The following is a 15,404-nucleotide window of genomic DNA, read 5'->3' on the forward strand; positions in this document are numbered from 1 at the left end:
ACAGTTGTCACAGAACCTTGGTAAGGCCGCCCTTGGAACGTTGCGGACAATTCTGATCACCACACTACCAGAAGGATGAGGAGGCTTTGGAGAGGGTGCAGAGGAGGTTTACCAGGATGTTGCCTGGTCTGGAGGGTGTTAGCTATGTGGCGAGGTTGAATCGACTCGGTCTGTTTTCATTAGAAAGACGGAAGTTGAGGGGTGACCTGATAGAGATCTACAAGATTATGAGGGGCTCGGATAGAGTGGATGGGCAGGCACTCTTTCCCAGGGTGGAGGGGTCAGTCACCAGGGGGCATAGGTTTGAGGTCCATGGGGCAAAGTTTAGAGGAGACAGGTTTTTTTACGCAGAGGGTGGTGAGTTCCTGTAACTTGTTGCCAGGGGAGGTACTGAAAGAAGATACATTAACAGCGTTCAAAAGCCATCTGCACAAACAAATGGATAGGATGGGTATAGATGGATACTGCACAAGGAAGTGCTGAGGGTTTTGGCAAAGGTTGGTATCATGACCGCTACAGGCTTGGAGGGCCGAAGGGCCTGTTCCTGTGCTGTATTATTCTTTGTTCTTTGTTCTCCCCAGTGTCCTGGTCAATATGAATCCTTATTTTTCTTACGACTGATTTTAATTTTTGTTATTCACTTGCAGGATGTTCCAGGATTCTGACACAACAGCAGTGAAGGAACGGTGAGAAATTTCCAAGTCAGGGTGGTGAGTGGCTTGGAGGGGAACCTCCAGGTGGCGGTGTTCCCCATGGGTCTGCTGCTCTTGTCCTTCTAGGTGGTGGACGTTGCAGGGTTGCAAGGTGCTGTTAAAGGAGACTTGTCGAATTGCTGCAGTACATCTTGTGGATGGTTTACACGGCTGCCATTGTGCCCTGGGTGGTGGAGGGAGTGAATGTTTAAGGTGGTGGATGGGATGTCGATCAAGTGGACTGTTTTATCCTGAATGTGAAGCTTCTTGTGTCTTGTTGGAGCTCTATGCACCCAAACAAGTGGAGAATATTCCATCACACCCCTGATGTCTCCTTTGTAGATGGTGGACAGGCTTTGAGCAGTCAGGAGGTGAGGTACTCACCGCAGGATTTGCAGCCTTTGACCTGCTCTTGTTACCACAGTATTTATATAGCTAGTCCAGTTCAGTGACTGGTTAAGGGTAATCCCTCAGGACATTGATAGTCGGGGATTCAGCGGTGGTAATGCCATTGAATATCAATAGTTAGATTCTCTCTTGTTGGAGATGATAATTGCCTGGCACTTGTATAACAGCACAGTGGGTGTACCTACACCTCATGGACTGCAACGGCTCAAGGAGACAACTCACCACCACTTTCTCAAGGGCAATTAGGGATGGGCGATAAATTCTGGCCTAGCCAGCAATGCCCACATCCTATGAATAAATGCATTAAAAAATATATATGAGGGTGACCTCCGTGCATGAATCTTTTTACCTCCCTCAGTCCTTCCTCCTGCCCCACTGCCTCTCAGCTTTGAAAGTTTACATCATCAGGACACTATGTCTTGGTTTATCTTGCTTTCATTCCAGCTCGTTCAAATGTGGCTGGTAACCTGCACTATGAACTTGACCTTTCACCCATGCTGCTCTACTTCAAAGAAAACGCGTGTCACATGGCTGTAGTTCAATTTAAACCTCATCAATAACTGCTGGACCATTCAATTGGCCTCACATCATTGTCCTGGCTCTCCCAGGATCTTTACTACATTGGAGCAAATGTTTTTGGTGGTTCAAAGTATATAAATAATAAGCATAAGGCTCATTAAAAAGACACGTAATTAAATATTTCCTGAAAAATAGGAGAGAATGAATTTGAGGTGATCATTCGCAAGATGTCAACAGTGTTGTTTTCTGATATTATCCGAAACAACCCCTAATGTATCCAGTGCCCTGCTCTCTCTTAAGATCTGCCGTGCACCTCATCACTGAAACCACCCTTAGCAATTAATGAAACAACTCCGTTTGCTTAAATAATGAATTTTAAGAGTCATGATTTCTTTTGACGTTCCCGCACGCTAGATTTCCTAATTTTCTTTGGTTAATGGGTATCATATTTACTTAAAAAATTGAATCAGATAAATTGACAGTAAAGACGGGGGCCATTGAAATGAAATGAAATGAAAATCGCTTATTGTCACAAGTAGGCTTCTAATGAAGTTACTGTGAAAAGCCCCTAGTCGCCACATTCCGGCGCCTGTTCGGGGAGGCTGGTACGGGAAGTCCTTTGTGTCTGTACTGAATCAGCAGCCTTGCTGAGTCCCATACCCTTTCTTTTTGTCTGGAACGCATCCCTGAGAGTTCCTCATCCTCAAGAATCTGGCCAATTATTTATGGAATTGGCTCCCACCATCTGACAACTTTTAGTGTAAATATCTGTCCTCTTTGCTCTGGATCTTTTCCCATTGACTTGTGAATATAGTCCCACTCCGCAGAGGAAATTGTTTTACCATCCGAAACCTCACATCATCTTGAAAAGCCGGATTTGTACATAGATCCCTGAAAGTTGCCACCCAGGTTGATAGGGTGGTGAAGAAGGCCTATGGAGTGTTGGCCTTTATTGGTAGAGGGATTGAGTTCCGGAGTCAGGAGGTCATGTTGCAGCTGTACAGAACTCTGGTACGGCCGCATTTGGAGTATTGCGTACAGTTCTGGTCACCGCATTATAGGAAGGACGTGGAGGCTTTGGAACGGGTGCAGAGGAGATTTACCAGGATGTTGCCTGGTATGGAGGGAAAATCTTATGAGGAAAGGCTGATGGACTTGAGGTTGTTTTCGTTAGAGAGAAGAAGGTTAAGAGGAGACTTAATAGAGGCATACAAAATGATCAGAGGGTTAGATAGGGTGGACAGTGAGAGCCTTCTCCCGCGGATGGAAATGGCTAGCACGAGGGGACATAGCCTTAAACTGAGGGGTAATAGATATAGGACAGAGGTCAGGGGTAGGTTCTTTACGCAAAGAGTAGTGAGGCCGTGGAATGCCCTACCTGCTACAGTAGTGAACTCGCCAACATTAAGGGCATTTAAAAGTTTATTGGATAAACATATGGATGATAATGGTATAGTGTAGGTTAGATGGCTTTTGTTTTGGTGCAACATCGTGGGCCGAAGGGCCTGTACTGCGCTGTATTGTTCTATGTTCTATGTTCTATGTTCTATTTGGTTATCTCTCGGTTCTAAGGAGAAAACAGGCCTAACTTTTCCACATGGCTGACGTCCCTCTTTCCCTCGTCATTTACAGGCAAACCTCCTCTGTAGCTTTTTGAATCACTTCATTTCTTTCCCGAAATGAGGTGCCCCAAATTGTCCTCTCTATTCCTGCTTGACCAGTGATGTGTGACAGTTGGTGGACATCCAGTTTAGTTTGAAATTGTTTAGATTTCCTGGTTGATGTTCAAAAGGATCAAAATTAAAATTTCCATTATGCATCAGCCGGAATTATTCAGAAAATATACTTTCCCTCCATGAGATAAGGGCAAGCAATCGACATATAATAGCATTTGTTAGGCAGTATCTTGTCTTGTCCTGGTATAAATAATAGAGGTGACATTATATGAATGGATGTAGGCCATAGGCTACCAGCTCATGGGAAAGAGATCCTTACTCCACATTCTGGCACCATGCCCGATGAGGTTATTGGTGACTATGGACTTCCATTGAATTGGCCCATGATGATGCTTGGCGGAGTACCTCAGTGGTTTACCATTGCCTTCGGCTGACCAGGAAACTCTCCCACTCTTACCGCCTGCCGTCAGGCATGTCAGCAGAATTTACAAATCAACCGGTTTGTCCACATTATAAACACACTTTCCATGGCCATTAAGTCCTAGAGTGGGACTCTAACCCAGAGCATCTGGCTCACTGCGTCACAAGATCAGGAAAGATAGAGAGGAACATATGGAGAAAAACTAAAGAGATGCATTCAACAGTATTGATAATGAGGGTCTTTAATTGTACAAATAGAAACTGGGATAGCAGTAGTGTACAGGGCAGAGGGGGAGAGCAGATTCTGAAATCTGTTCAGGGATGGGTGGTACAGTGGTTAGCACAGTTGCTTCACAGCTCCAGAGTCCCAGGTTCGAATCCCGGCTGGGGTCACTGTCTGTGCGGAGTCTGCACGTTCTCCCCGTGTCTGCATGGGTTTCCTCCGGGCGCTCCGGTTTCCTCCCACAGTCCAAAGATGTGCAGGTTAGGTGGATTGGTCATGCTAAATTGCCCTTAGTGTCCAAAAAAAAGTTAGGTGGGGTTACCGGGTTGCGGGGATAGGGTGGAGGTGTGGGCTTAGGTAGAGTGCTCTTTCCAAGGGCCGGTGCAGACTCAATGGGCCGAATGGCCTCCTTCTGCACTGTAAATTCTATGATTCTATGAAAACATTCCTGATCAATATGTTCCTGACCCACTGAGGACAGAGGTATTGCTGGATCTGCTTGTGGGGAATGAGGTGAGTTCAGTAGAGTGAGTGTCAGTAAGGGAACATTTAGGGGACCGTGATGAAGGTATTATAAGATTCAGGTGAGCCATGGAAAATGAGAGGGAGAAGTCAAGAGTGAAAATGCTTAATTTGGTCAAATTCATTGGGTAAATTGGAATCAAAGTTTGACAGGTAAAACTGTAGCAGGACGACAATACGATGGTTCAGGTATAATATTCCTCACAAGGGGGAAAAGGTAAGACAAACAAAGCCAGGGCTCCCTGGATGAGATAGTGAGTCAGGTACGACAGAAAGAAAGAATGTGTATGACAGATGTCAGCTTGATATTACAAATGGGAGCAGGTTAAACAGAGGAAGTTCCGAGAGAAGTGAAAAAATGAGAAGCAAAGAGGTGGTATGAGAAGAGCCTGGCAGCTAACACAGGATGATGTAAGATATACATCATAGATACAGATCATTCAGCCCAACCAGTCCATCCCGGGGTTTATGCTCCATGCATTCCTCCTCCCAACTTCCCACCTTTCCGCATCTAAATCTACCATTGTAACCCTCTATTCCCTTCTTCCTTGTGTACGTGTCCAACGTCCCCTTAAATGTGTTGATACTGTTCACTTCAGCCAATCCCTGTGGCAGCGAGTTCCACATTCTCACCACTCTTTGGGTCAAGATGTTTCTTCTGAATTCCCAATTGAATAAAGAACAAAGAACAGTACAGCACAGGAACAGGCCCTTCGGCCCTTCAGGCCTGCGCCGTTCATGATGCCCGTCTAAAGTAAAACCTTCTGCGCTTCCGGGACCAGTATCCCTATATTCCCAGCCTATTCGTATATTGATCAAGATGCCTTTTAAACGTCACCATCATATCTGCTTCCACCACCTCCCCAGGCAGCGTGTTCCAGGCACTCACCGCCCTCTGTGTTAAAAACCTGCCTCGTACATCACTAAACTTTCCCCCTTGTACCTTAAGCCTATGACCCCTAGTAATTGACTTTTCCAGCAAAGAACAAAGAACAGTTGGATTTCTTGGTGACTGTCTGATATTGACTACTTCCAGTAATGCCCTTCCCCACAAGAGGGAACATTCCTTCCATCAAAATCTTTCACAATTTTAATGACTTCTATGATTTCACCAGTCGGCCTAGTTTGTTTGAAGAAAAAAAGACCCAGTCTGTCAATCCTTTTGCGATATTTCTACCTGCATATTTCTGGTTTTACTCTTGTAAATCTTCTCTGCAGCCTGTCCACTGCTTCTATATCCTTTTTTACAGTCTGGTGACCAGAACTGCACATGATGCTGATGTTTAGCCTAACCAAGGTTCGGTACATCATTTCCCTACTTTTCGATTCTTTCCTTTAAGAAATAAAGCCTGGTGCTTGATTTGCTTTTGTTCTGTGGCCTTTCTAACTTGTGATTTACGTTTTAGTGATTGAAGTATTTAAGATCTCTTTCTTCCTCTACACCGTCTAGACTCACATCTTCCAAGTAATAAGTGACCTCCCTATCCTTCTGTCAAATATGTACTTTGTAAAGATTCAGGGGATGTGGGTGTCGCTGGGCTGGGCCAGCATTTGTTACCCATCCCTAATTGCCCTTGAACTCAGTGGCTTTGCGAGACCTTTTTCAAGGGGCCATTTACGAGTCAACCACGTTGCTGGGGGTCTGGAGTCACATGTAGGCCAGACTGGGTAAGAACGGCAGATTTCCTTCCCTAAAGGACATTCGTGAGCCAGATGGGTTTTTATGGCAATCGACAATGACTTTTCAATCGTTCGACTTTTAAATTCCAGATTTAAAATTTCACCAAATGCCTTGGTGGGATTGGAACCCAGGTCCCCAAAAGAGAATGACCCTACTCTCTGGATTAGCAGTCCAGTGACAAAACCGCTATGCCACTGTCTCCCCAGTATGAGCTACGTCACATTTATCGGTCTTGATCTTCTACAGGCACATAAATAGTAAAAGGGTCGTAAAAGGAAGATTAGGGACTGAAAAGGAGATGAATGCAAGGAGACAGGGGACTTGGCGGAGGTATTCAATGCGTATCTGGCTCTGCATCCATCTTTACCAAGGGTGAAGATACTGCCAAAGTCATAGTGAAGGACGGATGTAGTTAAGAAAAATGATGAGAAAGGCTGGCTGTACTTAAAGTTGGTAAGTCACCAGGACCAGATGGAATGCATCTGAGGATTCTAGGAAAATTTGCAGAGACACTGACCAGAATCTACCAATCTTCTTTAGATAAAGGACTGGTGTCAGAGGACCTCATTCCAAAGGGGTGTAAAGGTAATACCTATAGCTGGAGGTGAGTCACTTTAACCTCGGTGGTGGAGATGCTTCGAGAAATGATCATCCGAGACAAAAACAATAGTCACTTGGACAAGGGCAGATTACGGGCAGCAAGGTAACACAGTGGTTAGCACTGTTGCTCCACACCACTAGGGACACAGGTTCGATTCCGGGCTTGGGTCACTGTCTGGGCAGAGTATGCATGTTTTCCCCATGCCCCACAAGTCCTGAAAGATGTGTTGTTAGGTGAATTGGATATTCTGAATTCTCCCTCAGTGTACCCAAACAGGCGCCGGAGTGTGGCGACGAGGGGATTTTCACAGTAACTTCATTGCAGTGTTAATGTAAGCCTACTTGTGACAATAATAAAGATTATTATTATTAATTCAGGAAAGCCAGCAAGGACTTGTTCAAGGCAAATTGCATTTAAATAACTTGGTTGAGTTTTTTGATGAAGTAACAGAAAGGGTTGGTGAATGTGGTTGATATGGTGGATATGCACTTCCAATAGGTGTAAAGTTCAGGCAGCATGGATATGAAGTTGACCACTCAGTCAGGAAACTAAGAGTATCGTTAAACAGTTATTTTTCAGACCAGACGAAGGTTTACATTGGTACTTCCCAGGGGTCCGTATTGAGACCTCACTTCTTCTTGATGTATTACTTAGACTTGGGCAGAAAGTACACAACTCCTTACTGAAGGCCAGGCGTGAGGTGTTCAAGACAGGCAACCTTGACCTTGTCAAGAAATCTAGGTACGACCTCCGCAAAGCCATCAGGGACGCTAAGAGATAATACCAGACTAAGCTAGAGTCACGGACTAATGGCAGGACACTTTTCGATTTTGGCAAGGCTTAAACAACACGACAGAAACTAAGGAAATTTGGCATGTCCACATTGACTCTTACCAGTTTTTAAAGATGCACCATAGAAAGCATCCAATCTGGCTGCATCTCAGCCTGGTATGGCAACTGCTCAGCCCAGCACCATAAAAAACTACAAAGAGTTGTGAACACAGCCCAGCCATCAAGTGAACTCACCTCCCATCCATTGACTCTGTCTCCACCTCTCGCTGCCTTGGGACAGTGGACAGCATAATCAAAGACCCCTCCCACCCGGGTTATTCTCTTGTCCAACCTCTTCCATTGGGCAGAAGATACAAAAGTCTGGGAGCACGCACCAACAGATTCAGAAACAGCTTCTTCGCTGCTGTTACCAGACTCCTGAATGACCCTCTTATGGACTGAACTGATCTCTCCGTGCATCTTCTCTACTGAGTAGTACTACACTCCGTAAAAGCAAATTACTGCGGATGCTGGAATCTGAAACGAAAGAGAAAATGCTGGAAAATCTCAGCAGGTCTGGCAGCATCTGTGGGGAGAGAAAAGAGCTAACGTATCGAGTCCGATGACTCTTTGTCAGAGCTAACAGACAGAGAAAGTGGGAAATATTTATACTGTGGAGTGAGAATGAAAGATGAGTCATAGCCACAGAAACCCAGGGAAACCGGGTGCTAATGGCCACAGAAACCAAGGGGAAAGAGTGCTAATGGCAGTCCCCAGAGAGGACAAAAGATGTGACTCACAACAACTTCTCCTTTAACTCATCTCACTTTCTCCAAATCAAAGGTGTAGCAACGGGTACCCGCATGGGTCCTAGCTACGCTTGCCTTTTTATGGGGTATGTGGAACATTCCTTGTTCAAGGCCGATCCAGGCCCCCTCCCACAACTCCTTTACCGATACATTGATGACTATTTTGGTGCCGCGTCATGCTCTCGCCCGGACCTGGAAAAATTCATCAACTTCGCTTCCAGTTTCCACCCCTCCATCACTTTCACCTGGTCCATCTCAGACAATTCCCTTCCCTTCCTTGACCGTTCTGTCTCCATTTCCGGCAGTAGACTATCCACTAATATCCACTACAAGCCCACTGACTCCCACAGCTATCTGGACTACAGCTCTTCACACCCTACACCCTGTAAGGACTCCATCCCTTTCTCTCAACTCCTTCGCCTCCGTCGCATTTGTTCCGATGATGCCACTTTCCAAAATGGTGCTTCGAAAATGTGTTCCTTCTTCCTCAACCGTGATTTCCCACCTACAGTTATGGACAGGGCCCTCAACAGTCTGCGGTCCATCTCCTGCGCCACTACCCTCGCCCCCTCCACTCCCTCCCAGAACAAGGATAGAGTCCCCCTCGTTCTCACATTCCATCCCACCAGCCTATGTATGCAAAGCATAATCCTCCGCCATTTTCGTCAACTCCAGCGTGATCCCACCACCAAACACATTCCCTTCACTCCCTCTGTCAGCATTCCGCAGAGACCGTTCTCTCCGAGACAATCTAGTCCACTCCTCCACCATACCCAGTACCTCTCCCATCACCCATGGCACCTTCCCATGCAATCGCAGAAGGTGTAACACCTGCCCATTTACCTCTTCCATGTTTAACATCCCAGGCCCAAAATACTCATTCCAGGTTAAGCAGTGTTTCACTTACACCTCTTCCAATTTGGTCTACTGCATTCGCTGCTCCCAATGCGGTCTCCTCTATATTGGAGAGACCAAATGCAGACTGGCTGATCGCTTTGCTGAGCATCTTCGGTCTGTGCGCATTCAGGACCCTGACCTTCCTGTTGCTTGCCATTTTAACAAAAGACCCTGCTCCCATGCCAACATGTCTGTTCTTGGCCTGCTGCAATGTTCCAGTGAAGCTCAACGCAAACTGGAGGAACAACATCTCATCTTCCGGTTAGGCACGCTACAGCCTTCCGGCCTGAACATCGAATTCAACAACGTAAGATGATCAGCTCTACCCCACCTCGACCCATTTGTTTTCATTTCATTTTAACTGTCTTTTCCCATTTCTTTCTTTCTTAATATATATTTAATTCCCCCCCCCGCAATCTTATCCACCTTTCCTTCACTTTTCTCCTCTTTGCTTCCCCCTTCCCCTCCCCCCACATCTACAGTTCATCGTCTGATGTTAGTTTCCCTGCTGTTTGACCTTTCACATCTTTTGTTCTCTCTGGGGACTGCCATTAGCACTCTTTCCCCTTGGTTTCTGTGGCCATTAGCACCCGGTTTCCCTGGGTTTCTGTGGCTATGACTCATCTTTCATTCTCACACCACAGTATAAATATTTCCCACTTTCTCTGTCTGTTATCTTTGATAAAGAGTCATTGGACTCAAAACATTAGCTCTTTTCTCTCCCTACAGATGCTGCCAGACCTACTGAGATTTTCCAGCATTTTCGCTTTCGTTTCAGTACGACACTCCATATGTTTCACCCGATGTCTGTGTTTATGTATTTACATTGTGTATTTATCGTATGTCCTATGTTTTTTCATGTATGAAATAATCTGTCTGGACTGTACGCAGAACAATACTTTTCACTGTACCTCGCTAGACATGACATTAAATCCAAATCGAATTTCAAAATATGCCGATGACACAAAATTTGGACATACTGCAACTTGTGAGGAGGATAGTGGTAAACTTCAAGAGGAAATAGAGAGGCTGACAGAATGGGCAGACATGTGGCAGATGAAATTTAATGCAGGAAGTGTGAAGTGATTAATTTTGGTAGGAAGACTGCGGAGAGACAAAGGGTACAATTCTAAAAGAAGTGCAGGAGCAGAGAGACCTGCGGGTCTATATGCATAAATTATTGCAGGTGGCAGGACAGTTTGCAAAAGTTTTTAATAAAGAATATAGGATCCTCGGCTTTATAAATAGGAGTATAGAGTATGAGAGCAAGGAGGCGATGTTAAAGCTGTGTAGAACACTTGTTCAACCTCAACTGGAGCATTGTGTCCAGTTCCCAGTGCCGGACAAGAGTTCAGAAAGGATTCACTAGGATGGTTTCCAGGATGAGTAACTTCAGTTATGAGGATAGACTTGAGAAGTCTTGGGTGGCATGGTGGCACAGTGGTTAGCACTGCTGCCTCACAGTGCCAGGGACCCAGGTTCGATTCCAACCTCGGGTCACTGTCTGTGTGGAGTTTGCGCTTTCTCCCCATGTCTGCATGGGTTTCCTTCGGGGCCTCCGGTTTCCTCCCACAGTCCTAAGATGTGCAGGTTAGGTGGATTGGCCGTGCTGAATTGCCCCTTAGTGTCCAAAGGTTAGGTCGGGTTGTGGGGGAGTGTGCCTAGGTGGGGTGCTCTTTCAAAGGGTTGGTGTATGCTCGATGGGCCCAATGACCTCCTTCTGCACTGTAGGGATTTTATGATTCTATTCTATGATAAGCTGGGACCGTTCTCCTTAAAGAAAAAGTTGAAAGGAGATTTGATAATCACTGGACAGAGTAGGCAGGGAGAAATTGTTTCCATTGGTAGAATAATCGAGAACCAGAGAGCAGATTTATGGTGATTGGTGAAAGAGGCAATGGAGACACGAGAAAGGTTGCATTACACAGCGAGTAGTTAGGATCTGGAATGCACAGTCGGAGAGTGTGGTGGAGGCAGCGTATTGGATAAAGGGTATTGAGTAAGCATCAGAAGATAAGAAGTGAGCAAAGCTAAGGGTAAAGGGCAGTGGAAGCAGCCCGTACCAGCCTCCCCGAACAGGCGCCGGAATGTGGCGACTAGGGGCTTTTTACAGTAACTTCATTGAAGCCTACTCGTGCAAATAAGCCATTTTCAATTGCACTGGCTCAGAGCTGGTGTGAACTCAATGCACTGAAATGCCTCCTATCGAACTGTAATCATTCAATGATTACAGATCAAGATTGGCAGTGAGAGGTAATCTGCATTCAGCACTTTCTACCCTGAACTGCCTCATTCTGATTATATAACAACCTTGTGTTTGCTCTAAGATTACTGGCAAGGCATCATCAATCATTTACTGCAAATGTTATAGAAATGTTATCAGTAAACACAATCAAACTTCTTCAATGGAATCTCACCACTGTTAAAATTTAGGATTTGGTTTAACGAGTCTTTTATGTCATTCCAATCTTACTGTACCAAAAGTAAGAGCATCCTAATGCTTTGGAATTAAATTTTTAAAACGTGGGACTTGCATTTTTTTTCTCACCATTCTTGACCTCAGTATATCTCTGTACAAACAGTACACATGCCCACAGTACACACCCTCACAGTACACACCAGCACAGTACAAACCCTCATGGTATACACCAGTACAGTACACACCAGCACAGTACACACCCTCACAATACACACCCTCACAGTACACACCATCACAGTGCACACCCTCACACTAAAGACCCTCACAGTACACACCATCACAATACACACCCTCACAATGCATACAAGCACAGTACATACCAACAGAGTACACACCGTTGCAGTAGCACACCCTCACAGTACACACCCTCACAGTACACACCCTCACAGTACACAAAAGCACAGTACACACCTTCATAGCACACAGCCTCACAGTACACATCAGCACAGTACACACCCTCATAATGCACACCAGCACAGTACACAGCCTCACAATACACACCCTCACAGTAAACACCCTCATGGTACATAGCAGTACATAGCAGCAAGAGTACACATCAGCATTACACACCAGTACAGTACACACCCTCACAGTACACACCCTCACAGTTCACATCAGCATAGTGCACACTCTCACAGTACATACCACCATAGTTCACACCAGCACAGTACACACCAGCATAGTACATACCAGCACAGTATTCACCCTCACAGTCCACACCACCACATTACACAACAGAACAGTACTCAGCCTCACAGTGCACACCACCACAGTACACCAGCACAGTACACGTCAACAGAGTACACACCCTCACAGTACACACCAGCAGAGTACACACCCTCACAGTTCACACCAGCACAGTACACACCAGCAGAGTACACACCCTCACAGTGCACACTAGCACAGTACACACCAGCACAATAAACAGCAGCAGAGTACACACCCTCACAGTACACACAAGCAGAGTGCACACCCTCACAATGCACTCCAGCAGAGTACACACCCTCACAGTACACACCCTCACAGTACACACCAGCAGAGTGCACACCTTCACAGTGCACTCCAGCAGAGTACACACCAGCACAGTACACACCAGCACAGTTCACACCCTCACAGTACTCACAAGTAGAGTGCACACCCTCACAATGCACTCCAGCAGAGTACACACCCTCATAGTATACACCAGCACAGTGCACGCCAGCGGAGTACACACTAGCACAGTACACACCAGCAGAGTACACACCATCACAGTACACACCATCACTGTTCACACCAGCATAGTGCACAACCTCACAGTACACACCATCACAGTTCACACCAGCACGGTACACACCCTCAGAGTACACACCCTCACAGGTACAACCCCTCAGAGAACACACCCTCATAATGCACACCAGCACAGTACACACCAGCACGGTATTCACCCTCACAGTGCACACCACCACATTACACAACAGAACAGTACTCAGTCTCACAGTGCACACCACCACAGTACACACCAGCACAGTACACATCAGCAGTGCTCACGCCACCACAGTATACACCAGCAGAGTACACACCAGCACAGTACACATCAGCAGAGTAGATATCCTCACAGTGCACACCCTCAAAGTACACACCAGCACAGTACACACCCTCACAGTGCACACTGGCAGAGTTCACACCAGGACAATGGAGCAGCTTTGACTGTTTTGGAATATGGCGTGTGTTGCGTTTTTACAAAGTTAACTGGGTGAATTCATGATTTATCTCCCATTCTCCATGTAGACACCAGTAGCCACCCCCCCCCCCCCCCCCCGCCCCCCGCCCCCGCTGACCAACAGCGGACCCTGTGCAATTAATTATTGACGCGGAAATGTTCAATCTGTCGGTTGCCAGCTGGGCACTGCGGCTTAATGCAGCTGGTTAACGTGAGTCGTGGTCACTTCATCATCATGGACACAGCCTCACACACCGCACACAGGGGTTTGGCTTCATTTCCCATCAGTGTTCACCCGAAGTTTGAAGGTGTCTTGTCCCTGGTTCCCAGTGCCCCTGCCACCCTACGCATTCGTCTGAAATAAATGCGCGGCCGCGTCCAGGAAATCCGTGTTTAACAGCGAGATCCCTCAATTCTTGGGGTTTAATCAGGCGGGAGAGATTTACGAAGGTTTATCTGAAAGATGTCTAAAACGGTGTGAGACAGGGAGAGAGAAAACGCCTCTGAGCTTAAGGTTCTGGAATGTGCAAATATTATCATTAGCACATGGAAAAATAACTCGGAAACCTCCTCAATTCAACCCATTTACATTCCCCTCCCCTCGGTTTAAACTTTGAATAGATCTGATAAATTTCAAGTTTCATTTTGCTCCAGGGTTTGAGGAAAGGTTTATTTTGGGGAGGAAAAGGGTAAATGTGTTGACTGCTGCACTGAAAATCTCCAAAATTCACAGCGGGCAATACGGATTCCCCCTCCCAAGGAGTATTTTGAACAAGCAAGCCTGGGTTATACCAAGGCTTTGAAAACAACAAGCTGTATATAGGCTCCCCTGGTTAGTTTAACTCCGGGCAGTTTCAGTAAAGTGTTGGAGTTATATACACACAGTTAAACCCTCTCCCACCACCACACATCCAGCGTTATCCCCTCTTACCTGATAGGCATCTAGTTGTTCATCAGTAAATATCGTCTGCTTATTACCCATCTTAAACCACTGATATTCCTCTTGTGTAGATGCATCACATTGACAGTCCCGGGCGCCCCTTCTACCGTATGCATTTAGGGCATTTACACAGCGCGAAGCCACGCATGAGATTCCCAAACCCGCATTGAATATCCAAAGCACAAACGGGTAGTAAGTGGGTATTTATTTTTTAATTTTCCTTTCCTCTCTCCGTGAAGGTCCTGCTGCTGCGGGCAGCCCTGGGCAAGGAGGGAAGGGTCACATTTCCTCCCCCGCCCCCCCGGCCACTTGGCGTTTTGTTTTTGTGTCTCTCCTCTCCCTTGCAGCCGGTTTCAGCACTGGGTCAGGACGGACAGCTCCCCAGGGTCCGTTCTGAGCTTCCCGCTGTCTGTTTCAGCACTGGGCAGGATGGACAGCTCCCTAGGATCGTCTCTGAGCTTCCTTCTGCCTGATCCAGCTGTGCTTCGGGATGGAGAGCTCCCTGCGATCCACTCTGAGCTGCCTGCTGTCTGTTTCAGCACTGGCTCTGTATGGACAGCTGCTGAGGATCCGCTCTGAGCCTCTGCTGCCTGTTTCAGCACTGGTTCGGGATGGACAGCTCCTTGGGATCCGCTCTGAGCTCCCTTCTGCCAGTTCCAGCACTGGTTCGGGCTGGACAGCTCCCTTCTGCCTGTTTCAGCACTGGCTCTGGATGGACAGCTGCTGAGGATTCGTTCAGATCTTCGCTTCCCAGTACCACAAAGCTTCCCGGAGGAAGGGAGGGAGGGATCACTTTCTCTGATGAGCTGTGTCGGAAAGTGGTTTCAACTTTCCCGGCAGGGGTAGTTATAATTTAGCGACAGTGTCGATTGCAGCATTAACAGCTTTGCTTCCCCATTGCCATTTCCATTGTTTGCACAACCAACCCCCTTCCCCCCGCCCCTTGACTGAATGCAATGCTGAGGGGGTCCCGCAAAGTTGCAGTCTTTTGAGTAAAGCATTAAACTGTTCAGGTGTCATTTGTGGACCGCCACAGCCTTTCCCCTTCGCATCCTGGTGGGTACCAT

The 15,404-nt window shown here is 46.6% G+C and overlaps 1 protein-coding gene across 1 annotated transcript in view; it reads right to left on the minus strand.

The window, feature by feature from the left end:
- Window positions 1-15,161, minus strand: part of cib2 (calcium and integrin binding family member 2) — a 150,698-nt gene extending 135,537 nt beyond the window's left edge. The window contains exon 1 of the mRNA XM_072492965.1: window positions 14,329-15,161. Within this exon, the coding sequence (XP_072349066.1) occupies window positions 14,329-14,379 (51 nt within the window). The 5' untranslated portion in view covers window positions 14,380-15,161. The remainder of the gene's footprint in view (window positions 1-14,328) is intronic.
- Window positions 15,162-15,404: the final 243 nt, after the last annotated feature.

This window comes from Scyliorhinus torazame, chromosome 30, assembly GCF_047496885.1.
Source record: "Scyliorhinus torazame isolate Kashiwa2021f chromosome 30, sScyTor2.1, whole genome shotgun sequence".
Taxonomy (NCBI): Eukaryota; Metazoa; Chordata; class Chondrichthyes; order Carcharhiniformes; family Scyliorhinidae; genus Scyliorhinus; species Scyliorhinus torazame.